This window comes from Plectropomus leopardus, chromosome 8 (assembly GCF_026936395.1).
Source record: "Plectropomus leopardus strain MGB_pleo_1.0 chromosome 8, ASM2693639v1, whole genome shotgun sequence".
NCBI classification, from domain to species: domain Eukaryota; kingdom Metazoa; phylum Chordata; class Actinopteri; order Perciformes; family Serranidae; genus Plectropomus; species Plectropomus leopardus.
Window position 1 is genome coordinate 22,044,175 of NC_142183.1, and position 27,678 is coordinate 22,071,852.

The 27,678-nt window shown below is 38.6% G+C and overlaps 1 protein-coding gene across 1 annotated transcript; it reads left to right on the plus strand.

Annotated features, from left to right (window-relative positions):
• The first annotated feature begins 6,109 nt into the window (after positions 1–6,109).
• On the plus strand, positions 6,110–26,628 carry gfpt2 (glutamine-fructose-6-phosphate transaminase 2). The gene is made up of 19 exons (XM_042493453.2): positions 6,110–6,259; positions 7,744–7,851; positions 8,760–8,870; positions 9,093–9,227; positions 10,160–10,218; positions 11,113–11,247; positions 12,862–12,923; positions 14,978–15,057; positions 18,138–18,255; positions 18,462–18,625; positions 20,052–20,147; positions 20,417–20,514; positions 20,622–20,742; positions 21,042–21,199; positions 21,718–21,832; positions 22,039–22,166; positions 22,331–22,498; positions 23,482–23,643; positions 25,355–26,628. The coding sequence occupies exons 1-19, from the start codon at positions 6,253–6,255 to the stop codon at positions 25,397–25,399; spliced, it is 2,070 nt and encodes a 689-aa protein (XP_042349387.1). The 5' UTR covers positions 6,110–6,252; the 3' UTR covers positions 25,400–26,628.
• The last annotated feature ends 1,050 nt before the right edge of the window (positions 26,629–27,678 follow it).

Sequence of the window (27,678 nt, forward strand, 5' to 3'; positions counted from 1 at the left end):
ATCTCACATGACAAACTAGACAGCAGAAGTTAAAGCTTAAAGGCTCAAAAGCTAAAAGTGAAGACGAATTAAAATGCTGAAACTCTGTGAAATTCCTTTATAAGCTGTGGCACCACCTCACTGTTTGCCCATCATTTTATATCACCGTAGTACTTAAGGAACCTTTGATCTTTGGGTTGGATCTCATTGGATAACAAAGTCATGGAGCACACGTAATTATACCTATTAATCTCTTAAGCCAGTAAAGGAATGCAGTTCTTTGGCTTCTGTCACTAGTTCTCACTCACGCACATCCTCAGCTCACCTTAACATACTGTACATTCACCATACACTTTATTAGGGGTAGGGTTGCTCCTTTCTATCACCAGGTTTTGGCTTTGTGTTGTAGATTTGACAAGGTGCTGGAAACACTCTTTAGAGATTTTGATCCATATTGATACGGTTGCATCTCCCAGTTGTTGTAGATATGTCAGCAAACACCACATCCAAAAAGTGCTCCGCTGTATTGAGATCTAGTGATCAAGGCTGTTTTATTACAATGAACTCATTGCTATGTTTTAGAAACCAGTGAGATGATTTAACTTTGTGACATGGCGCATTATCCTGCTGGAGGTAGCCATTAGAAGATGTGGGCATGAAGCGACGGATGTGGTCAGCAACAATACCTGAAGTCGGCTGTGGTGTTTTAACGATCCCCCATCCATCCCCCACACCATTACACCACCACCACCAGCCTGAGCTGTTGATACAAGGCAGAATAGATCCATGCTTTCATGTTGTTAACGCCCAGTTCTGACCTTTACCATCTGGATAACGCAGCTGAAATCAAAACTCAGCAGACCAGGTTAAGATTTTCCAATCTTTTTTGTACAATTTTGGTAAACCCCAACAGTTGTAGTTTCCAGTTCTGAGCTGACAGGAGTAGCACCCAGTGTGGACCTCTGCTGCTCTAGTCCATCTGGTTTGGCATGTTATGCATTCAGAGATGCTCCTCTGAATTCCTCAGTCATAATAACTAATTAGTTGAGTTTCGTTGCCTTTCAGCTTGAGCCAGTCTGGCTTTTTTCTCTGACTTGTGTCATCAACAAGGCATATTCACCCAGAGAACTGCTGCTCAGTTGATAGGTTCTGTTTTTCGGATAATGTAAATCCCTGTAAACTCTAGAGAAGGCTGTGCGTGAAAACCTCAGTAGACCCCGTCTGGCACTGACAACCATGGCACATCCACAGTCACCTAAATCACCTTTCTTCCCATACTGAGGCTTAGTTTGAACTTCAGCAGATCATACTGACTGTGTCTAAATACATTTGGTTGCGTGATTGGTCGGTTAGATATTTGCGTTAGGAGCAGTTAAACAGGCTGTTGAGTGAATCGCATCATAGGTTTCAAAGAAAGATAATCCCATTAATCAAACTTCTTTGCACAGTCCTCAGTTATAGAATTGTGGACTGTGCATAGAGGACTTCAGATCAGCATCAGGAAAACAATCCTTAATAGCTTGTCATACAGTGTTTACAGTTGATACAGTATTTTTAGTGTTAAGAGTTTTGTGCAGAATTTTTAAGGGTTGGGGCTGGGAATACAGTCCGAAGCAAATATGATTTTTAATCTTTTTATACACTTATAATAGGCCACTTGTTATATGGTCCATCCCTGTTCTATTTTTTCATGATCCTATATGGGCTATTGTGGTTTGGACAAAGCGAGATGAGACGTGTGACTTGGCGAGACGCTAATACATTCCTCAAGCAGAGACATGGACAGTAAGTGGACATAATGCTGTCAGAGAGAAACACTCGAGCACCCATTTCATACTCCTCTGGTTCTCAGTGCTGGACCTAGCACATTGAGGGCCCTAGGCAAGCCCCGTGTTTTTACTAACAAGAACCTATAAGAAATAACTGCAAATAAAGAACTTAGCTAACAAAGAATTAAAAAGAATAATTTTTAAAAAACAATAAGAGAATATGGTACTTGCTTATTTAAAGTTTTGCCTTCATCTTGTTTTTGTACTTCGCCAAAATGGCTTTTGACGTTTTCTTTGCTCTCTACATACGTTTAACTCCACAATTTCCATTATGTTTTGTACTGTGGAGAAAAAAAAACTCAAGGCAGATGCTTATGCCATATAGGAAGACCTGGAACTGCTGAATCTAATTTTGTGACTTCATTACTTTTATGGGTTTCTCTGCCTACACACTGTCTTACACATTATCACGCCACCTCTCTCCTTCTATCCACTCAGTGCCTGTTGGTTCCAGCCTGACATAAGTAACGTCTCCAACTCTCACTCTTACTGACATCTCTCATATGTTTTTGAATATTCCAACCACAGTTCAAGTATAGTTTAAATAGATGATCAAACTATCCTAGAATTTAATTTCCCTTGGTACCTGCCTCATGCAAATGCGCATGCAATAAATCCATATAAACCTGTCCAAGTCAATTACTTTTTATCATTAATTGTTGCTCTAAATGTTGCCTGGCATCACATGTGAGCTCTGGCACGACCTTCGCACAGGGAAATCTGGAAGCAGTAGGAGTAACCAGAGTGAAAACACTGAAACGTTACAGTAAGTGCATGACCTGACCTCAGTGTAGGAAAGCAGTTGTGATGGTTCAGTGACCTGGTAATAACACAACTTAAGTGCTGAAGCTATTTTGTGAATGATACATCTGAGTGAATTATAAATCAGTCAGTTTAATGTCACCATTTGTCAGATCAGTTGTTTCATAATCTTTTTTAATTGTTTGTGCAATGTAAAACTGCCATGTGTTTCTCCAGACTATCATTACTGTTATTACACGTCATCAGGGTGTAGGTGGTACCTGGGACTTCTATAAAACTGTTCTCCTGGTATTTATTTTAGAGGAGTATACAATAAAATACTTTTTTTTTAAACAACATGAACATAAACGCTTTCATTTTAAGTATACAGGCAATTAAAATTACAAATGTTCCAGAGTCCACAGTCAGTCAGAGGTTATAAGGAAGCAATTTTAGGGGAAACTGACTGATCACTGTCTGCTCTTCCTTGTTGATCTATGTTTTGCTTGGCATCAGGTGAGCATCAGTAGAATTATGTTAGGGGGTTTATTACTATTGTTTTTATTAAACCCAGAGTATATGTCACAACCGCTCCTATAAAGTGCTTAATTGAATCTGCAGGTTCCTTAGAAAATGCAACAAAAGGAGGAACAATAGGTTTCAGTGTAAGCAACAGCTTTTTCATCTTTCATCTTTCCTTGTATTTGATGTCACTCCCTCCATAGAACTGAGCTGCTCCTCCTTAAAAAGTTATGGCACACTTTTTTGACTCATTACCAGGAAGTGAAAATGAAATAAACTAAGAGCTTGCTGAGTAATAAATTACTTAGATAATAAGTGGTTCCTGAGAAACACTGATTTGAGGACTGACTATGTTACAAAACCACCTCATTGTGGAATCATGCAAAGTACAGGAGCACCGGACAGGGTGGTGGCAAGCTTTGCAAACGTGCAGTGCAGTTCGTCTGCATTGGCTCACTTGTTCTCAACTTTTTTCATGTCAAGCACTCCTAAATTTATAAACATTAGGTCACAGACCCCCATTTTATGGGAATTTGCATCTGAAAAGATTTTGGTGTTTAGATATGATTAAGACCAGAAGCTCCAAAGATTAATTGAATAATTGATAAAGACAGAAAAGCAGCTATTGCCACTTGAATGATTGTTTTAATAATTTTGAAGCAAAAGAGATGGATTTGCTGGTGTCATGCTCATTAAGTGTGAGATTTTGATGCTTTTCTTTGTCACAAATGATGATGAACTGAGTAGATTTGGATTTTTTTGACTATTAAATATGCCCCTTTGGGCTCTGGGAAACTTTAAATGGGCATTTGTCACTATTTTCTGACATTTTATTACCAAAATAATTAATTGCTTAATTGAGAAAATATAGGGCAGATTAATCGATAATGGAAATATTAATTTGTTGCAGCCCTCTCATCAATAACTGAGGAGATAACCGAGGAAATTAAACCTTTATGATCAGAATCTTCACTCTTATGACTCTTATAGTTAACTAAATAGTGAAAAAAAACCATTCCCCATTTTTCTGAGGAAAAGAACCCCCTGGGCGTCCCAGGATAGTGAGAACCACTGCACTGGCCGATGGGGCCCTGGTGAACCTGAGTGAGCCATCCTGAGTGGATCAGCAGCTCTGAGGTTTACATGATACATAAGATAGTTTCATACAGACTGATAGGATAATGCTAAGTGTTTCATGTTCCTGAACCAGTGTGATTCCAAAAGAAATATGTAAACCCTTGGATATGATCATGACCGAACCAGACGCAAAACAGATAACTTCCTCATTACTTTCTATTTTTGTGTCCCCTTAAGAATGAAAATTTGCATAAATGTCCCTAATGCAGTTATTCAGGAACTGACTTTATTAATAAACACTTAGTTTCGTCTTTGTTGCTCACACATTCCTTACTAGATACACACCCATTCATGGGTGAGCCATGTAACTTAGCAACAGTACAAGAGCATAAATAGATTAACTTTAATTTAGAAACAGATGCATAACATCACTACAGAAATATAACATTTATTTACAAAATATACTTAATCTTAAGTCCAACCATAAATAGATTACCTGATTGCCTTGGTCACTTAGGAAATGTCACACAAGTTAACAGGGTCTGACCTCAAAGACCAAAAATGACCTCAAAGAAATACAATAAGACCACAAGGAGATGTTAAGGAACTACAAAGAGACACAAAATGACTACAAAAGGACCAAAAAAATACAAAAATACCTCAAATAGAATCAAATTAACCTTTAAGACACAAAATGACATCAAATGCATGCAAAGGAACTACAAAGATACTCAAAACATCCAAGGAAGACACAAATACTTGAAAGAGACACAATAACTTCAGAAAAACAAAAATTACCACAGAGACACTATACAATCAAAAAGACACAAATATGTTTGCTTGTTGATATGCAAAGGAACTACAAAGAGACAAAAACATAATTCAGAAAGACACTAAATAACATAATAGAGACAAAAACAACTGCCAAGAGATGTAAAAAAAAAAAGAAAAAGAAAAGACACAAAACAACTACAAAGAGACATATAATGACCAAGAGAAGAGAGCGAAATATACCTCAGAGTGAGAGGTATTACCTAAAAAGACACACAAAATTACTTTAAAGAGATGCAATGGAACTACAAAGAGACAAAAACATACTTTAAAGAGATTCAAAATGACCTGGAACATTCACAAAACAACCAAAAAGTAATGCAAAGGTTTTATAAAGAGCCACAAATGACCCAAAAAATACACAAATATACCTCAAAGAGACACAAAATGACTACAAAGAGACACATACAAAAAAGCAGACCAACTCCAAAGAGATTCAAAACAATTAAAAAACAGGCAAAACCACCACAAAGTCTTGCACCAGAGAAGGAGATGTCATGACCTTTTGCATATCTGTCATATCTATGCTCAGGGCCCCATCATCTCTTAATCCACTCATGAGTGCACCAGATTTTTAAATGGAGTAGACATAAATACTTTCATTCAGATCTTTTAGGATATTATTTTATTAGGAACTGGGAGCTGGAGGAACAAGCTAGAAAAACGTTTGGTGAGAACAAAAGTATAAGTGGAGTGTAAGTAGTGAGCTTAAAAAATTGGATCCTGTTACTCAATGTCAAGATGCCTCCTGAATGCTGCGGGATATGTTTCCTGCTTCTTTATTCACAGGCTAGAGGGCGGATGAAAGCGATTCAAGTAGGTGCAAAAAAGGTCACGGCCAAACCTTAATCAAATAAATGATCGAGGAAAGAAAATGACAATTGAAAGCTATTATGTTAGTAAACATATTAAACACAATTTTCTGACGGATATAAAAGGTGTTCAAGCCACCGCCTCATTAAAAGTGGATAACCCCTTAAAACTGTTGACGTTTGCAGGTGAGTCGACAAATAATGGAGTTAAACGGCACCTATCAATTTGTGACAGGTGACGTGGTGAATACCTGGGAGGCGACAGGGCGGTGCAGACAGCACAGAGGCTGTCAGAGGAGGTGGGGTCGCTGCCTCTCCAGGAAACACTGCTTTAAATGAGCAGTGGGAGTGTGCAGTCAGTGTGGATTTAACGGCAGAGACAGAAGCATCACTCCAGTCGGGGAACTTACAAGTCATTTTCATACAGAAATACGTCTAGTAACGAAGGAAAAGCTTAAATCATGTGTGGTGAGTTTACCTTTTATTATAGATTTAATGTAAGAAAAACTTCTTTTACGCACGAAAATTGCATTTACGCTCCTGTGTTCCCTTGTGCAATGATAGCTTGACTCAAACGTGGATTTAACAAAGTTAGCATCTCATGTAGTTATCCCGATCGTTTTACTGGTTTCGTGGTAATGAAGGGGGAGCTGAAATAGTTGGATTCATGGCTGTTTTCTGGTTTTTGTGGATTCCTGAGATGCTTTACGCGCAGCTGCGACGTGTCAGTGTTGTCGCTCGCGGATATTGACAGTCAGGCTACTTACTGTTAAAACTCATTTATAAGTCTATCTTCATGAAGTGAATTAAATTCCACCGCCACAGCGAATTTAAGTTGAACCGTCTGTACATTTTGCTCCTTTTGACAGCCTTATATAATATAGGCTACAACACAAGAAAGTTTACAGCCGAAAGCAAATCTTTAACGGCACTTTGCCCTTTCCTCGTGTCTGTAAGAAAGAGGCCAAGGAAGGCGGTGGGAGTTTATAGCAGTCTGCCTGTAGCCTACCTGGCTGCTCCAACACTGCGCGCAATGTGCGTCCGTCAATGGCCAGCTGTGTGCTTGCGGGAGTAGAGCTGCCCGGAACATTCCTACACTCACACACACACACACACACACACATAAAGGCACATGAACAGCCCACACAGCAGCCTCATACTGTACATACAGTTGTTTTAATAGGATGTAAGGATGCATCAGCTTGACTAATTCATGTCATTAAAAGTAATAACATTTATACTTTCAAATACAGCCTGTTGAAAGTTCTTGTTCCTCCCAAGCATACTTGTGTGGGGGTCTTAAACGTTTTTAGGCCAAGGAGCCCTTAGTTTAAAAAGAAACGGAGCAGGGACCCTCTACTACCTATATAAAATTGAGTTAACTCTTTGAAACCTCAGCAAATTGGCTTGATTTCCAGCTAAAACATGGTAAGAAAGCAACTAGCAATGATAGAAGCAATGACCCAAATATTTGAAAGTAATTAGTAAAAAACAAAAAAAGAAAGAAAAGAAAAAGTAACAGTACAAGTAAAAAGTACAAGAAAATTACCAAAAAATAACTTTAAAAAGGAGATATTGAAGTCATATTAATGTGTATTTTCAGACATTTTAATTTTTGGAGAAAAAAAATGGTGGACGCCCGCAGTAACTGTCAAGACCTCCTAGGCATCACAGACCCCCTGTTGAAGACCCATGTTATGGACTATAAACAAAAAATACAATTGGAGGCCAAGAGTTGACCTCAGTGTTCAGTCCCGTTCTACCTCAACCATCTTTTTTAAAAAAAAGTGGATGTTGATGTCATCCTACAACTATTCCAAAATGTTATACATTGTAAATGTATCCATAAACAAAATGTGATATTAATTTCCTCTTTGGAGTTGTGCAAAGTCTGTCTGCCTTCACTGTTTCCGAGGATTCAAGCTCTGTGTCTCTTTCTCCCTCTCTAAAAGGAATCTTTGCCTACCTGAATTACCGAGTGCCTCGCACCAGAAAGGAGATATTTGATACGCTGGTGAAGGGACTGCAGAGACTGGAGTACAGAGGGTATGATTCAGCAGGTAAGACATTCGGCTTCACAGCATTCCCACACACACACACACCATGCACAAAAGCTTATAGTACTCGTTGGCAGCACCTGTGTGTCACATCCTTAAAAAAATAAATCCGGGCCTTATTTGACAGCAAAGCATGAAGAAAAATAATCTGCCAGGAATGGAATGATTTGGAGTTGAATTACTCTAATGACAGATGAGTCATGTGACAGTCATGTTTATATTTGTACTCTCAAGGCACAAACATACCCTGGTCTTTAGGGATACGTGTGGTTTGACATTTAATTTAAGTGCATAATCATTGTGATCTTGAATGAATGAAGCAAAACCAGTACCACCGCTGACACCTGCAACTGTCTGACAGAGTGAGGCAGGCTTTGACTGAACACGCCCCTAACAGGGATAACATATTCTAGCACGTACTGCAAGTTAGGAAGCTCCTGTGACTTCTATCTGAGAGCCTCACTGCCAACCGGATTTTAATATTGTTCAAACACACACACATACACACACAGTCAATGTGTTTGTTCATCCTATTTGAGTAAGTTGAAGCAACACAAATGACAGGTCCTTTCATAGCTGTTAAATGCACACATAGGCATACACCCACAATAAATAACACCTATTAACTCATGAAGTTCTGAGTCACAATTTATGACCTACCCACCCTCCACCTTTTCATGATGAAGTTGATTTTGACCTCTCATATGATTTGAGTATGTTTTTCACCCTTTTTTTTTTACAAATTCCTTTCTGTTTTGTTCTGCTTGTTAATGCTTATGTTAAGTACTTTACATTGTCTTTTTAAGTCTGCAATGTGCCATATAAATAAACTGGCCTTGCCTGTGTGTGTTGAGTGCTTTTTATCCCTCAAAATAAAAGTAAAATTCCATCCATCTCCTGTCTTTTTGCAGGTATTGCTGTGGATGGCCCTAAGAAGACAGATTCTGACATAAACAACAACAACACCATCTGCTTAATCAAGAAGAAGGGGAAGGTCAAGGCTCTGGATGAGGAGCTTTACAGTGAGTTATTGCACATTTGAGTCATATTTCAGATATTGTTTTGTATATTGCTCTCAGTTTTTATATATTGTCCTCCATGTGTACCATCTGCAAACTGCCCTTTTTAAACCTCATTCAGAAGAAATTCTCCGATGATTATTTTGCATCTTGTGCTGCATTTTTCTGTCTTTAAAAGTCCCTGTAGTCTGTTCATGTCAGTAAAGGGACTGGTGTTGTGTTTAGCTTGTTCAGAGAAAAACTCCTTGGACCTGGACGAGAAGCTGTGCACACACTTTGGCCTTGCTCACACTCGTTGGGCCACACATGGAGAGCCGAGCGCTCTCAACAGCCACCCTCATCGCTCTGACAAAGATAACGGTAATAAGTGCTTATGTACTGTCACGCATGCTCATATACACACAATAAAATCCATAAATGCATTCAACACCAACTCCAAATCTATGCAAAACATACGGTTGCAATGTCACTATTAACTGTGCTTTTGAAACACAGTAGCTTCTTTTGATGATCAGGATAACTCAGCATCAACTCTGACTTTTTCTTCTGTGACTTTGTGATTACGATCGTTTAGATCACTCCGTTTCTCACAGTTATGATTGCCTCTTGGTAGGTCACAGACCATTAAAATGAAACGTCAAGATGCCATATACCTTAATTTAACATCCCCTCACACACCTTCTGCTCTAACCAACTTTACACCCATCTCTTTGTCATTAGTGGGCCACATTCACAGGTGTGCCAGTAATGTACCTTGGCTTCAGACTAAAGCATGTGTGCTCAGTAAAGTGTGTTAAGTGTGAGAGTATGTATCAGAGAAAAGGAGAAACACTTAGCAACTTATGTTTACTTTATAATAAGGTTTATTATTGTATTACATTTGGTATACATCTGTTATAACTTGGTTATCATTTATGATAACTTATCACCTTGTTTGTCTGTAACTCTGTCATGTGTTCATACTGTATCCGTGTTACTTCAGTTGCTGCTAAATCCACAGCTGTGTCTACATGCATTCATTTTTGCTGTTGAACGTGACTTTTTTTTTTTAAATAGCAGCAACCTGTGGTACCTAAATACAGCATATAATCATTAGGAGCTATAGGTGAAGCAGATGTCACAACTCTACTTTTAGTTAGGGTACACCTTATACAAAATATAAACGCCTTTAGAGTGTGAATCCTGATTAGTACCATGAGGAGAGAGCCTTCGAGTAGTCTTATTACAACCTGACTAGTGTTTGACCTTTAGTCCCTTTGTCTAATCTTTTCACTCTTGCTGACTTTCTCCAGAGTTTGTTGTCATCCACAATGGCATCATCACCAACTACAAAGAGCTGAAAGCGTACCTGGTAAGTTACCTTATCAACAGGCATTTCTCTTGTACAAACAACTGAGTTCTGTCAAGTTGAAGCTCAAATTACTTTAAGAAGTTCACTGACATTCTGCTCTTTGTTAATATCAACAACCCTCAAATGATTCAGAAAGACTACGCTGTATAGTGTGGCAGTGTTTGCCATGTTGTTCCTTTTACAGGTTATACAAATGTATATTTGTGCCTGTATCATGTCCATTCAGCACAGTTTGTTTTATAAATCCACTGCATAAAAGATTCATTCAGTAAAATGAAAACAAAGTTTTCTTTTGTTTTTATATCACTCCAGCTGTCAGCACTAGAAATAGCATTTGAGGCAACATTATTCAGTATTACTCATTAACCAAGGAGTGACTTGTTGCCACGCCACACATGGCCAAAAGTCAGACATGACTGTAATATACAGACGTGAGGAATTGACAATAATAGAGAGAAAATGTTGCAAAATTTGTGGGTTTTTTTCACAATGTGGGGAGAGAATCTGATTATTAAAAGCTGAAATAAACTTTACTTTAAACTTTCTAGCTTGTTAATAAACTTTAAAGTACCATGTACAGTTCGAAACACAAGTGTCACAATTTAATGCACCATAAGCTTATTTACATCTGTAGTCCTTTGGCTGGTCAAAACAGAGAAACAGCACAATAGCAAACAGTGCAGAGTATAGACACATTACAAAGTTATACAGGAATGATAATAATGATAAACACACACAAGACATGCCACAAAAAGCTACACACAATAGCGCATCACTAATGAAATCTTGTCAAAAACAATAGCAAATCATGAAGACCACAAGGTAGAAGGTTCAAAACTGTTATTTATATATATTAGGTTTAGTAATATAAACTGTACCTTGTACCTTCCACAGATCACCAAAGGATATGAGTTTGAGTCAGAGACGGACACAGAGGTGATTCCAAAATTGATCAAATACGTTTACGACAACCGAGAGAATGACAGCATCACCTTCTCCACCCTGGTAGAGCGAGTTATTCAGCAGCTGGTGAGTAGCTCACACACAGCGACACATAACCTACAACACTGACCACGACCATCCCACAAACACACCCCCACAATGCAGCTAGAATTAGTATGCTAATCTTTGTTTTGTGGTAATATTACAGGATATTGGGGGTTTGCTTGTAGTCCTTTGTTCAACCGGTGAGCAGTGAAGTAATATTACTAGCTACATTTACTCAAATATAGTGCTTAAATACAATTTTAACATATTTGTACTTTACTTGAATGTTTCTGCTGTGCTACATCTCAGAGGGAGATATTGTATTTTTTATTCATCTTTATTTTTTGGGAAAATATTGTACTTTTTACACCACTTCATGTATTCAACAGTATAGTTACAAGTTACTTTTTTTTACATAAACAACAAATGATATGCTTATATGATAGGATGCAGCACCTTACGAATAATCTACACAGTAGGAAGCTCCACAGAGTATCTCAAACTAGCTCCACATTGACAAACTGCAACATTAAAATGCCCTAAAATCTTTTCGTTATCAATAAAAAATGTAATAATTTATATGAATATATCACTGTCAAAAGAGTCACTTTGCATGACAAGCATTTTTACTTTTGATACTTACATCTTGTTTATAATACTTCTGTCATAATTAAGGAACAACTGTCTTTAAGAATGTAAACCTGTAATGGAGTATTTTTAGACCTTTATATTCTACTTTTACTTAAGTACAGGATCTGAGTAGGATCTTCCACCTCTGCCAGTGAGACACACCCACAGTTTTTTTTTTTTAACTGCAGCTCTATGTTAAGGAATGGAAATTTTTATAACCAGCTTCCTGGTATCTATAAAGGATAACATCACGTAGCCTAGTGTCATAAAATATGTCAGTGACCACACACACACACACACGCACGCACACACACACTGGCTTACTGATTCTGCAGACTGTGCTTGAATTTCCTGCTCATTAAAACCCTGTGCACCATCACAAAAACAGTCTCTATAGCAACCCCCCTAACAGCATCATAAGTTACATCATCACTTCTAGAATTTTTTGGGTGAAAAGGAGCAAACTTCTCTTTTCCATCGTGTGACTTTCATGCTTCACACATTTGGTTGGAGTTGAGTTTCTCCCTCCTCAGAAGAACAGAGGAAGCCATTTTGGATATGGAGTAATGGGAACCAGATAGTTAGACTCACCAAAAGCGTCACGACCACGACACCCTCCTCTCGTCTCCCTTTTCTTTTCCGCCCACTTTCAACACCACACACACATAAACACACTCCAAGCCAGCTCTGCTTCGAACCACCGCAGGCAGCAACGTTGCAGTCAGTGCTTTCGAAACACAGCTGATGTTATACAATAGAGGTCTTATTTCTCTTAACCCCCCCTGTACACACCACCACACTCACTCACACACACACCCCACCACAACTGCCAAACCCCACAAAGCTAGAAGAAATGTTTGTTTGTATCCCGAACATGTTTCTCCTAAAGGTTACATGCTTTCCAGAAATACACAACATTGCTTTTACTTTTTTTCCCTCCTCTTCCCTAAAGTCAACGCTGGTGTATTTCAGTTTCTCATCAAGCTAATGTAAACTCAGTGTTTCCTCTGCTTCTCTCTGTCTCAGGAGGGGGCCTTCGCGCTGGTGTTTAAAAGCCGTCATTTCCCTGGAGAGGCTGTGTCCACCAGGTTAGTACCACACACACACACACACACACACACACACACACAAACACTGCCCTGATGTTTCATTTCACATTTTGCTCCAGTGTCTGTGCAGTGAGCCAGACTTATTTGAGATGAATCATCCCCGTTATTACATCCATGAAGAAATCTCTGAAATGATTTTTGTTTCAGTCATTGTGGCCTATCTTAGCCAACATCCATTTCACGTGACATGTTTTGACTCTGGGACGTGCTTTGCTTATGATAATGGGCAACTGAAATGTTTTCCGTATGCGTCTTTGAGTACGTGTAAATTCCCCGCCCGCCTGCATGTGTCAGTCCTATCTGCGTCTTGAGACCCAGGCGGAGAGGGGGAGCAGAGCAGAGGTTGAATTCAGGTTCCCCCTCTCCCTCCTGGGCCTCTGGCCTCTGGGCGGCTGGCCCTTCGCCGGCTTCTCTGTGACTCATTAACAGAGAGACTAGAGAGTTTCCTGTTTCTGCTCCAGGAAATGCCCCTGCCAGAAAGACTTCTGGTTAATCACATCATTTTATTTCACTTTTATACCTTCAGTGGTTCAGTGAGCTGTCATGGATCAAGTAAAAGAAAGCGAGGGTAGGGCAGCAGGGCAACAAAGTCAGGAGAGATAAGTGAATCGTTACTTGTGTTTTATGCGAACAGGATGCCTGGCAATGTCAGTGTTGGCAAGGTGTCTTGTTGGCACACCTGCTTCTAAAGTCAGGACACTTGGGCATCTCATTTGTCTATTGTGTGCTTGTAGTTTCTGGTATCGGTAAACTGCGCAGCTTTGGCTAAATCAATGCAGTGTTGCAGTTAATATGTTGAATAGTCAGCATTGTCTCCCAGGACGGAGGGATGAGGGAATGTTTGTAATTATCTAGTGATGCTGGTCACCACCCGCCCTTTGTCGTCAAGGATCTTAACCTCCTGGCAGGACTTTAGCTTCTCAGCTCCTCTTTCTTTAACTTACTCTCCATCTATTGTTCCTCCTTTTTTTTCTCTATCTGCCACTCTATCTCTTACTTACTCCCTAATTTTTTCATCACTTTGCCTTCCTTCTCTCCCTCCCTTAGGGTAAATATTGTATTGGATATCAACCACATGTTTCTGTTTCCAAGCCTTCCCTTTTCAAGCCTCACACCCGTTAAAACAACCAGCAGTCTTACGTCAGTGTAGCCGAGCCCCAAAGAGAGGCTAAGCAGAGAGAAAAAAGAGGGATCCAGACAGAGAAATAAGGAGAGGCCTCTTGGAGACGGTTTCTCAAGAGGTGGTGTCATAATACACTCGCCACGAAGAGGTTTTGTGTTAGTGTTTGCACTGTGGCCACAAGATGTGTTAAGCTTTCATCTGTTTCAAGATTAGTCTCCTCGCACCCTCCTCTCTCACCTGTCAGGTCTATATGTGGTTGCACCTTCTCTGCCTCCAAAGCCAATAGGAGAAGCCCACATGGAATAAGTAGCCAATGACAAGGCAGTGACTCCATCCAGGAATTGTGGGGGATGTAGGCGAATGGGGGATCAGTTTGCTTGTCTGATGTTCAGGATTAGCAAGTTTAGGAGAGATCTGAGTAAGTGGGAGGATTTTTTTGAATCTGTGTAACATTACTCAGATTGAATTTAAGGTGGCACAGGGAAGAAAAAAAAGATCATAATGAGAGACTTAACTTTTATTGGGGAGTTAGGTGTTGACAGGCCTAGGTGATTATTGGGGCCGATACTTTGCATTTTTCTGATTATCTGCATCAGCACAGAAAGATTTTCATTTTTATTGTAAATGCATATTGGTTCCAAATATCGTCCATCTCATTAACTACTAGTAATTGGTATCAGTATCGGCCCTGAAAAACCATTATCGGTCGACCCTTACTTGGAATAACACAGCAGGATAGGATGTCAGGTCACCTGGACAGTCATGCTTTTACAAAGCACCACGTGAGGTTTTATGTGTCTAACATTGTTGTGTGTCTACAAAAGCTTAATCCTCTCCTCTCTCCCACCTCACACTTTCTCTCCGTCTCTCCGTCTCTGCCTCTCTGCTTGCTTCATTCTTGTCCCGGCAGGAGAGGAAGTCCACTGCTCATTGGTGTGCGAAGCGAGCATGAGCTGTTGACCGAAAACATCCCCGTCCAGTACAACAACGGTGAGCTTTGTTATTGTCTCTGTCTGTCGTTATCTGCTTACACTGCACCCCTACAACTCTGCACACTCACACACAAACATACTGTCGGTACACCCTCATAAGTCATCAGCATACTAAATGATTTAAAATTATATTGGTCCTGACAGTATCTGTGTTTCTGAGCTGCTTAAAGATATTCGACAATCAACAATCATTGTTTTGACTAGATTTGACTCGTAAAGCTGCTTGCTCAGTCACAACACAGCAGAGAAGTATAAAAAGTATAAAAATAAATGAACAAATTAGATATGGACTGAGATCCAGACTGACCAGACTAAGAGGAAGTTATGTAAATGCTGCACGGATTTCTGAGTGTTTTGAATAACTCTATTTAAATACTGTTAAAGATCTATATTGCTATTGCTAAAACATATCAGTTATGGTCTATTTAAAACTATGAGGTTTATTTCAGGGCTGAACTGATGTGACAGCAGCAGTTGGTAATGTAATGACCCATGAAGGCATGCAAATCTCTTCCTCACAAAACCCCAAACACACAATATAATAGTGTTATTAGAAGGGCTTTCATTCTTCATAAGTACACATTCATGAAGTTTCCCAACACCAAAATTTGGGATAAGTTTGGTAATATCTATAAAATCTTATTTAGATCGTCTCAGATTACATTTAAGCAGGGATATACTGAAACTCATTTAAAATCTCAAAAGAATTAATACATTTTTAGGATTGCTTGAAATCCTATCATATAAATCCCTGTCAGAGAAAATCTCTTTACAGTTGTAATTATGTGCTATTGTGTCCTAATATTTATTATCAAAGTCCTATGTGACCACTACCCCCACAGGTTCCTCAGAGTTATTGCAGGTGGGGCGCTACAAATTGAAATAAATCTGAACAAACACAAAGACATGAAAAAGATTACTTTGTGCTTTCATTAAACAAAAAATACCTTTATTTCAGTACAAAATATTAATGATAAGCTTGTTATCCATGAATCCTTGAGCGATCACGTGAGCTATCTAACTCTAAATCACTGTGCGACACCTATCCATAATGGTGAGGTGATCTAGTTAGCCAATCTTTAAGCTTTAAGTACTATTAACACATATTAGAAGGTTAACTGTGTTATTATTTCAAGTAAAGGGAGACTGTTGTGCGCTACAATGGGTCGTTTGTGCTGCAGTTACGGGAAAATGCAACGGAGAGAGGACACAAAAAATTCAGAAAATCATCATCAAGTGCAGCTTAATGTTGTAGGGCATCCCTGCTACATCTTAGCATTGAATTGATCTTTTTTTTAGCTAAGTGGTCCTTGCCGTGAACAATGTTGTAGACCCCAAGTCCATATGTTTGATAGGAAAGCTTAAAATGCTAATCCTTTTCCATGATAATTTCCTATCCTGGTTAAATTTGGTGACATCTATGATTACTGGTGGTAACAGCAAGTGTGGTTTAATACTAATGCATTTTTTTCCATTTTCACTTTGTATATGATAACATTTCTTACAAGTTCCAAAAATGCATCTTAAAATCAAATGTGCATTCTGGACCTCTTTGCGCTTTCAGACTCTCCAACATGCTCTTAGCACCAAATATTCATTCCCCCTGAAGTTGTTAAAGCGAGGCATGAATATAAACTTTATTTGAAAAAGTACTTAAGAATTTCCTAAAACAGCTGGGCACTGCAGTTAAGAGCAAACTCAAATGGAGTAAATATTTGTTGGGGACTATTTTCAGCCAGCAAGACTGTGTACGTGGGATCGACTCAAAATAAACTACACTAAAGGAACATATCACCCGGAGCAACGGTGTGGCTCATTGATTGTTTTTAATAGTTTAAAATAGGAAAACATAGAGCTTTGTGGAACAATCAGGCATTGGCTAAACAGTTAAACTTGTTATTGGATCAATGTAATGCTGATTTTGGTCTTTTCATGGAAATTTCTGATTCAGCAGATATGCAGGAAGTTGCCTTACACAGTAGCCTGAAAACATATCAAGGGAGCATTTCCCCTCTACTTTCTCCCTGGATAATATTGGTCTAACTCTTGATTTTCTCAGATGTACTGTAGCAAATCCCAAAAAGTGACGCTTGTGGCAAACTGTGGAAGTAGTGCAAGATGTTTTGTGGTTCTGTTATTCATTGTGCAATAATTCTGCTAAAAATCTTTCTTAGAAAGTAATTTTCCCTCAGACGTTGCCAGGGATTTCTTTGTGTAGCATCAGAGGGTAGTGGTCCTTTGGAAACTCATCTGGATACTGAATAAAGACTGTAGTTGTTAATCCTACAGTTCCCATCAATAGAGAAAGAGTGTGTGATAGTTTCTCCTTTGTAATCTTTATACACGCTATTAAGATTATTAGCATAGCAACAATATGCTTGTTTTGCTGTTGCTTCTTCTCCTCTACTGTGCATAGGCCTGTGTCTTCACTGTCTTATCGGTTCTCTTATGATTTATGGCTTTTAATGGCTGAGTGGGACTAGTCCAAAGTCCAAGGAGTTGGTGGTTTGAGGCCATTAGGAAATAAAGCAGGGTGTGCCGTTTTAACAGTTGAAAATAATCATTTGAATTCTCTTTGACCCTTTCTTTTCATAAAATGATTTATATTTTTGCTGAAGGGATCAGGGACCATACGTCATACTGCCATACATCTGTGACAGTTCTCTGTTGTTTAAACAAATAAAAACATAATTAAGATAAAATTGCAATTACTAAATAAGACCATGGTGACGCTTTGTCATGCCGGTGCTATTGTAAAGTGTAGAGATGATCCCAATTGCCACCAAGTAGTAGTCATTCATCCTAAAGCAATACAGACATTTAATCATAATCTAAGGTAAATATTCTGTCTCACAGTAACTGCGGTTATCAGTTGAATGTTCCACCTCAAACGTTTTCTGATCTTACCGTAAAATCAAAATTTAACAACATGACAAATCCAATTTCCACAGCAGTGACCTTTCTCCCTCTGGAAGCTGAGAGGGAAGAATTCAAGTGATGAGCACATCTTGATTGTTTTAGTCGCTTAAAGTCACTGTGCGACCTCTGACCCTTGACCTGTGACTTTTGACCCTGTAGCTCACCTTAAGGAGGGAGTCCAGGAGAAGAACAGCCATAATCGTCCTGACTGCTCCAGCGCCATCAACTCTGTGGGGGATGGCAGGGCAGTGGAGTATTACTTTGCCTCTGACGCCAGGTGAGAAACTAATTGTCTGTAGTGAATCCAATATGGAATTCTTATTTGTCATGTTAATAAAGTCACTGACTCCTCCACTGTCTCTCTCAACCACATCAAGTATGAGCCAAAATGATCTAAAAAGAAACAAGTTTAGTGCACTTTATATCACCACACCAGTAGACATCATTATCGGTTCATCACAAATATCTTATATGTGCCCACAGTGCCATCATTGAGCACACCAACAAGGTGTTGTACCTGGAGGATGATGACGTGGCAGTGGTGACTGCTGGGAAACTCTCCATTCACAGGGTGAACCGGCAGGCTGGTGAGGACCCAGAGAGGTTAATCCAGACCCTGCAGATGGAGCTGCAGCAGATCATGAAAGGTGAGATAATGTTTAAAAAGACAACTTTGATATGAGAACAATACATTGCTTTTATTTTATTTTATTTTGGACAAATAGCTTAGCTTTATAGATTCAGTGTGTAGGATTTAGGGGGATTTATTGGCAGAAATTGAAGATACATTTTTTTTTAGTGTATAGTCACCTTAAAATAAGAATCGTCTTGTTTTCGTTACCATAGAATGAGCCATTTATATCTACATAATGGGTTCGCTTCCACAGAGTCTGTCATGATGCACCAAGCTTGTTTCTACAGTAGCCATTAATGTACAAACCAAATACTAACTCCAGAAAGGATCATACGCGTTTTTAATTGCTGCCCAGAAAAACATAAAAATGCTTCATTTAGTGTTTTTAGCGGTTTTAATCACTTGGTCTGTTTGTTTGGAGAGAAAGAGACCTCTGCAGATAATTCAATTCCTGATGAAAACCTCCAGGATGTCTGGATCTGAAGTTATCAGAGAAAAACAGTGAGCACACATTAGCAGATGCTGGGCTAGTGGCAAAACTGCAAAACAGCATTTGAAAAATACTGAGTTGTAACATAAAAGTACTTTTTTTCTGCTTTTAATTACCTGGTGCATTTGTTTCTAAAAGAAGGACACCTCTGTGAAGTAGAAAACTCTTAAACAACAAACACTGAAGGAATTCTAACCAGAACAAGTTTCAGCTGGTTGCAATCTGTAATAATCACTGCTAGATGCCACCAAATCCTACAAACTGCTCCTTTAAATTGAGATCAGAGGTTTTAAAGATGACTAAGAACACTGCTGCCAACAAATTCTACTGCTGAATAAAAAAAAAAGTACTTTCAAGTTAGTCTGAAAAACACTTTCTCTGCTGTCTTGCAATCAAGGTATTTACAATGCTGGGAGCAGGAAACAGACCAGAGACAACAGTGGTGGCTTAAAGAAACAGTCTTAAACAGCTTTAATTGTACCCAGGAAACAAGGTCACAGATGGCCTCGTATTAGTTATCTAGTCTAAACACAACGCCTGTCTCCAGCCTAGAGACACAACATCATATAACCTTTCTGATTAGACAGGTCTGGACATTTTCATTTACCGAAAGTACGGGAAAGGACAGTCAGCCAGTACACAAAGACACTGGAGAAACACATACACTTTATATATTTAATGCATAAAAGTATTTTTACCACCACACCTACTGAATACACATGCCTGCAGTGCAACCACTCACGTTTAGTTTGTAGACTTGTACTTTCTCGCCCTCTGCTGGATGAAAGTGAAAACAGAATCAGCTGTACAGTTTTTCAGTTTCTTCTAGCACCGACCCTTTTTCCACATACCTCTGTGATCTGTCTTACCTCTTTAGGAAGTTCTGCATGTCCTCATATGTCATGAGGACCAGATAACCTGATGTACATTTATGCCCCTGTCTTTGCAGGTAACTTTGATGCCTTCATGCAGAAGGAGATCTTCGAGCAGCCGGAATCAGTAGTGAACACTATGAGAGGACGGATATGTTTTGACACCAACGCAGGTGAATATTGATCTTACAAACCTGCCAGGCGTTCAGATTTTAATGATATGCATGGCAGCTTAAAAGGTCCCTGATCCTTTCAGTAAATATTAGCAGGGACTAGTTCAGAATCAGGATCTGCAGTTTGTTGCTGTGTCCTTCTCACCATCGTCTATTTGAACGTGGAATTTGAAAGACAAATAGCAATCAGAGACAAAAACATTTATTTGTTCATCACTGCAATCCCTTATTTAAATTCCACCCAACTAAACTGATATCTGTTTCTCTAGTGGTTCTTGGTGGGCTAAAGGACCACCTGAAAGAAATCAAACGTTGCAGACGGCTACTTGTGATTGGCTGCGGCACTAGCTTCCATGCTGGAGTTGCTGTGAGTATTAAAACCTGAGATAAGCTAGTTAAAGAAGACATAGCTACTGTTTGTCTGGAGAGTTGCGATGATGATGAAACTGTTATTTTTGTTTCCCTAATTTTCAGACCAGACAGATCCTGGAGGAGCTGACGGAGCTGTCCGTCATGGTGGAGCTGGCAAGCGACTTCCTGGATCGCAACACACCTGTTTTCAGAGATGATGTTTGCTTCTTCATCAGCCAGTCAGGTTAGACCACCACAAAAAAACATGAAAAGCCTGTCCCTGCAGTCAGTCTGAGATCATATATTTATCTTTTGGGGTCACTGGTTTAGTTTTGTTGAATTTAATGTTAATTGTCAAAAACAGTTATTTGAAATGACTTTTGTTTCCGAGGCAAAGCTGAACAGGAAACTGGCTTTTGATGGTTCCAAGTGAAATCTGTAGACAGAATCATCACCTTTTTCTTTTGTTTTTACCTTCAACTGTGATCTTACTGGGCAATTCTGCATTCTAAGCATGTCTTTTTATTCCCTCTGCTCCTTCAGGAGAGACAGCAGACACCTTGATGGCACTACGCTACTGCAAGAGCCAGGGGGCTCTGACAGTTGGTATAACCAACACTGTGGGTAGCTCCATTTGCAGAGAAACAGAGTGCGGAGTCCACATTAATGCTGGGCCTGAAATAGGAGTGGCTAGCACCAAGGTAAAGTTTATAATGTGCATATCATAAGTTTAGAAAAATCTTTTTTCTGACAATAGCAGGAGTCTAAATACACGTTGTTCATACTTATAGGGATATTCCACCCCAAAATCAAAAGTACTGTATCATAGCACAGATGGAAGCAAAAAAAGGCATTGCAGTTGAGTTTTTCAAATATTTTTTGGTGCTTTGAGCACCACAAGCCCGAGTGCCACATTATATTGAAGGTGACAGAGAAGGTGGACATCTCTATAGCCAGTCTCCCCAACACTCAGCAACTTAAACCAAAAACATCCAGATTGATAAATAGCACTACAGATTAGAGGAGACATATGTATTTTCGATTTGGGGTTTAACTGTCCCTTTAATATAAGTTGTGTGGCAGCAGTATTTACAGCCTTTGCACTTAATTTAATGACAAAATCCATCGCTTTGAAGGTTGATATACACACTTATGTGTTATTTGCCAGTATTCAGCAATGAGTGGGCTTACATGACTGTGTCTTGTGTGTGTTATCAAGGCCTACACCAGTCAGTTTGTGGCTCTTACCATGTTTGGCCTGATGATGAGTGAGGACAGGCTCTCCCTACAGCAGAGAAGACTGGAGATCATCAACGGCCTCAGAGTGCTACCTGGTCAGTCCAACAAACACCAGCAAATCACAGACGTGGTCTCAACACAAGCACACAGTGTCTTTAAATACAGACTGAGAGATGGTCAACCACACTCGACCACCACTTACAAATACAGACAACAAAATACTGCATCTTTGGTTTTAAAAAAAAATCATATTCTAACTGTAACTGTAATACCTCCATCACTTTGTCTTTTACTTTCTTAGAATTGATAAAGAAGGTGTTGTCCCTGGATAAGAAGATCAAGGCCATTGCCAATGAACTGTACCAGCAAAGGTCTCTTCTGGTCATGGGCCGAGGTTTCCACTACGCCACCTGCCTAGAGGGGGCACTGGTGAGTTGAAATTGCCACAGTAGTCTGTCAAAAAAACAGCATTTACTTCTGCTAGAATAACATAAATTATGAGGATAAAGTGGAAACATTAGATGACATGACAGTTGTAATGTCAGCTGTGCTGCATCTATGAGCTGAGTTTTATTCTTTTTCTTTTAATGCAGAAAATCAAGGAAATCACCTATATGCACTCTGAGGGCATCTTGGCTGGGGAGCTGAAGCACGGTCCCCTGGCTCTCATAGACAAAGACATGCCAGTCATCATGATCATCATGAAAGACTCCTGCTACACCAAGTGCCAGAATGCTCTCCAACAAGTCACTGCCAGATCGGTACGTCCTGGAAAACACATTCTGCCATAACAGGACTCCCCAAAAACTTGCTATTACATCTGGATGGGAGTAGTTTGCAGGAGTTAACGCTATGGTGGACTCCATGTCCATCTCAGTCTGTACTCTATATGCACATTCATACTTTATATATTAATCCTCATGCACCTATATAAGAAAGCAGAACAAAAATTCTAAATTATTTCAGTTCGATGAAAATGAGGAGTTGGATCGAGTGGCAGAGTATGAGCTGGTTTTATTTCTAAATATTGGAAAATTAGGCAAACTAGACTGAATAATACCCAAGGATGAAGGCGTGCAGAATATACTGTTCATATTGTCCTATAAATTGTTTTTTTGGCCTCAAACCTATGTACATGGAAATTGATAGCCCACCTTCACAGGCCCATTCAGGAATCTACTGATTTAAGATACATTGATATATCAGAATACAGACCTTCCATCTAAGTAGATTTTTCTTGCTTGACACAATTCAGTCCATCTAAATGTCAATATATGTCAGCACAGCTTAGTTGTACATGTTTTCTAGTATAATGTTAGGATGGTCATTTAGAGAATTTTTCAGCATTCAGGCAAAAGTCTTAAAAAATCTGCAGTGCCTAGTCATGGTTGCAGACGTGCAGCAGTACAAGAAGCACAACTGTATCTTGGTAAATTGATGATCACACAAACAAAAATAAAGAAATTAAAATAAAATCATCTGGGTCTAAGAGACAAAGATTAGGTTTATAAACAAGTCTGTAGGTTCTCGTTTTGCTAGCTTATCAAAAAAGTGACAACATGTGAGCCAACAAGGCTGCCCATCAGGCAAACAACACTCTCTGAGAAGCAAGATGCAAGGCGCTGTCCCCCATTACAGTCTCCGGCTGTAACAGGCCCACAGGCCCTGAAACACACACCTGGACACATGCATGCTCACATAAATGACACATCCTGAGTGCAATTTGTGACTCCCTCTCCATCAGGGTCGGCCCATCATCCTTTGTTGCCAGGACGATCCCGAGATGAAACAGAATGCCTACCACACTCTTGAGCTTCCGCAAACTGTAGACTGTCTGCAGGGCATCCTAACCGTCATCCCCCTGCAGCTCCTGTCCTTCCACTTGGCCGTCCTGAGAGGATATGACGTAAGTAGTCAACACTATTTTTGACTCAAGATATTTGTTCAAATCCTCAGTGTTTATGAAGCAAAGAGTATTGAGGGTTTTTTTTTTAATCTACCGAAACCACAAGGAAAGAGTGAAACTGATCTGAGCCCCAAAAATGAGGGACATCATACAAACAATGAAATATTTGGTCATTATCTTCCTATAATCTTAACTTAATAGGACAAAATCCTTATTTTAAGGCTCATAACTGTCATGTCTAAATATTGCAAATGTCATTTGTTACATTTTTTAAATCAAAATATCACTATTTGACTCACTGTGGTGGAACTGAATTTAATCATTTATCATGCAATTTTAGAAAAGTCAGTTGGTAATTTCATTGTGCTATAAAAATGATCTAATACCCAATATGTCTGAATCCCAAACTGATCAGGAATAACTTTTCAGTGCTAATATATTCTTAAACATCTTGTGTTTGTATAATCTGCTACTCAAAGGTATTCAGTTGCATCTGTTTGCATATGGCCTTGATATTGTTGCATATCAGTTATTAATGTTATGGTGAGACTTTAGAGAGAAGTTCAGTTACATCAGTCCTGCTTGTGAAAAGTGTCTGAACTCAACACAAGAAAACTGATGTCGATCCAGGAGTTAAAGGGTTAAACAATCATTATGAACATCAAAGTATTATCTCAACATTTCAATAGAATATCATGTGCATCCAGCACAAGACTCTTGGAGACTATTTATTGCTTGCAGTTAATTCATATTGACACACTGCCAATGGTGGTGGAGATAAGTTACCGAGCTGCATTTGCAAAAGCCGGATGTGTACATATGTATGTTAATTTCATTTTGTCTTTAACTTTGGTACCTCTTCTAAATTTTTGTTTTGTGTGAAATGTTTTGGAGACCTTGGCTTTACATTCTGTTAATCTTATGTTTTTGCCTTTTCTCTCTCTCTTGGACAATATCTTTACATAATTTACACAGTTATGGCGTGTCTTACGTCTTAAACTTTTCTTATCATAAGGACAAGAAGTGGTCAGTGACTCTGGCATTAATGTGTACATTGTGTTTTTTCTTTTCACACATTTGTGAGAGCTGATCCATCCTCCCCCGAGGAAAATTTTACTGCTCACAATAGTTTTTTCTTTATGTCTGACTGACAAAATTGGCTTCATTCAAAATTCAGATCTGTTTCTCACAAACTCCTCCGCTTAGGTGAAAGAAGAAGCACAAGAATAAATCAGCAGGGGGTTTTATTTACGATTTTATTTAATTTGCTGTGCTCATAGAGTTGAGACTTGAATTGATCACAGAGACAAAATGTTGATTTGATGTTGTTTTCTTTTGGATCTTACTGTTATGTCAAGACTAAGAGCAAATTATTCCAGACAAATAAAGATCAGTGCAGTGAGAAAGGGAAAAAAAACATTTCAAGATCTTAATTTAGGATTAGGCCGAGACTAAATGAAAGATATTTCTCAAGAGCTGAACTGAGTAAACCTAAGAAAATGTTCAAAATCTCATATTGATCTTAAATTGAGCTCAGTAATGTCTGGGAGACATAAGCTGGACAAAAAAGAAATCCACCTTTTCTTAACTTGTTGATGTGTGTTTCTTTCAGCACAGAATAAGTGTGTTTTCTAGTTATCATGCACAGCTAATGTGACACAACACAGCCAAAATCCAGGATATTTGCCCTAACTGCATTCTCTTTTTGCAGGTTGACTTTCCGAGAAACTTGGCCAAATCTGTGACGGTGGAATAATTACAAGTCATGCAGCGCAGGAAAGAATGAAGGAAGCTCATAGATTTACAGTGCAATTGAACGTTCAGTATGTTTGAGTTTGTGTGTGCGCGTGTGTGTGCAGCAAGATAGGGGTGAAGTCGGGCACCTTGAATGTGTGTACGTATGTATGTAAATGAGTGTGTGTGTAAGTGAGATTGAGAAAACGTGACAGAAGAAACGGATTAGTAAACGGTACAGTGACTTTTTAAGAAAAAAAGAGTAATGTGAAGTCCAACCAAAACACTGCTGAGGAAGTGCCAGTGCCATTTAGGCCTTGCGAAACAATCTATGAAAACAAGATTCACACATCTAAAGCAACCAGCATGCTGTGACTTTTTCTTAACCCGAGATGAGCCAAAAACACATACAACAGAAGAGAGCAGCAGAAAAGCATTGATATGGTGTATTGAAGTGTTTACAGTTGTGCAATATGGGGACCAAACGTGCATTATGAATGTACACAATGAGTTAGGTGATTTATTCTCTTTCTGTTTTATGAATTTCTTATGTCTACTGGGGGCCTCTTACTTACCTCTCTTTGCATATGGGAAATGTAGAGGGTTCCAGAGGGTTCTCTGGATTTTGAAAATCTCATAAAAAAAAAATAAAAAAAATCTTTGCTGCACATTCATGCCATTGGTGTGCCTGGTGGGTGATAAGTTAAGTGATAACTTTGATGCCAATTTACTAACTAATTAGCAGAAACTACCGAAGGAAGTTCCTCAATCTGACTTTCATATTATTACTTGATTCTTTTATTATGTTTCTGCTCCATTTTATTGTTATTTCATTTTAATTTAAGACATATTGTCTGTATTTTTAAGATAATTCCAAAGTCCATTCATGGTAGAACATGAACAATTTTCTCCTGGTGTTCTTTATACCAATTCCTGTCATAGGATGGAGCATTTTTACAGACATACATGAGAATTATTTAAAGAGCATTTATGCAGCCAAAAAATATTAAATAATAATAAGAATAATATTGTACCATGACTTTCAACAATACTTTTATTTTGTCAGCCATTTGTATGGATTTATGATAATGTTCTATATTTATCTGATTTTTATTTTATAGGGGCTGAAGACAGGGTTTGATTTATATCTTTAACTGTGATTGTATTTTATACTGTATGTTTTATAGACATAAGCAGGCACTATAAATCAATCAAATAAATAAATAGATAAAGCATTTTATTCTATACAAAGAGTGCTGTTGTTATTCCTTTTTCCTCATTGTCAGTGTTTGTTGTTACGGTAAGTAATATCAGATGATGATACTATATCACTATGACAGGAGAACAAATGTAGGTTTATTTCTTTTTTGATTTATTTGATAAGAGGCAGTAGTTATTAATTTAGTCAAGTTCCAGTTTCTGCTTATTTTATCATTATGAGATGCATGAGGTGGGGCTAGTTCAGTCTATGCATAAAAAGGAGATATTGCAGACAGAGATAAGAGTGACCAAGCCTGGTAAAAAAATTAAAATCCACAACATAATAAAACAAAAAAATGTTGAATAGCTTGCACTGTTGCCACTTAAGCACAGTTATGAGGTACTTGAAACTTATTTTAGGAGTACTTCCATTTTATACTTCTACTAAAGTACTTTCATTTAATATTTAGGAAAATGAGCTATGCTCTCTCAAAGCCAGAAACCAGAAAAGTATGTCTCAAACTAGTAGAAAGGCTGGAGGTGCTCCATAAACAATGGAGTCTGATTTTGCAGACCCAAAGAACAAAGTACTTTCTTTTTTATACTCAAATGAGCTTTGTTCTGCATGTACCCATATACATTCCCCTGGCCGTTCTCAGTGATCTTTTCCAATTCATTGTCACTGGAGCACCGCCAGCCTTTATACACCATGACATCACAAATCTGAGTTTTAGCACTCTGATTTTTGGATTTGGGAGATGGTTTGTGGTTTGTGTTCACTTATTGTCTTCAATCATAGGAATTAGGTATGAATTTTGCTGAAATAAGCTCCACTTCTATCTACTATTATAGTCACATAATAATAATAATAATAATAATAATAATAATAATAATAACAATAATGATAATAGCAAACAACACAGTGATCATGTATAAACACTGGGGAATAAAAAGGTTTTTTAAAAAGTAGCCTACAGTGTCCTCGGAGGAATGAGCAACATTAAATATTCATAAATACTTGAAATTGAAATGTATTTTGAACATGTAAAAACATTCACAAAACATTCCCACTCCTTTTCTGACATGTCTGAAAAGTAGTGG

Coding starts and splice junctions, on each gene's coding strand:
- gfpt2 (XM_042493453.2), top strand. Junction 9,228..10,159: donor TCGCTCTGACAAAGATAACG/GTAATAAGTGCT, acceptor GACTTTCTCCAG/AGTTTGTTGTCATCCACAAT. Junction 22,167..22,330: donor CCTGCCTAGAGGGGGCACTG/GTGAGTTGAAAT, acceptor CTTTTAATGCAG/AAAATCAAGGAAATCACCTA.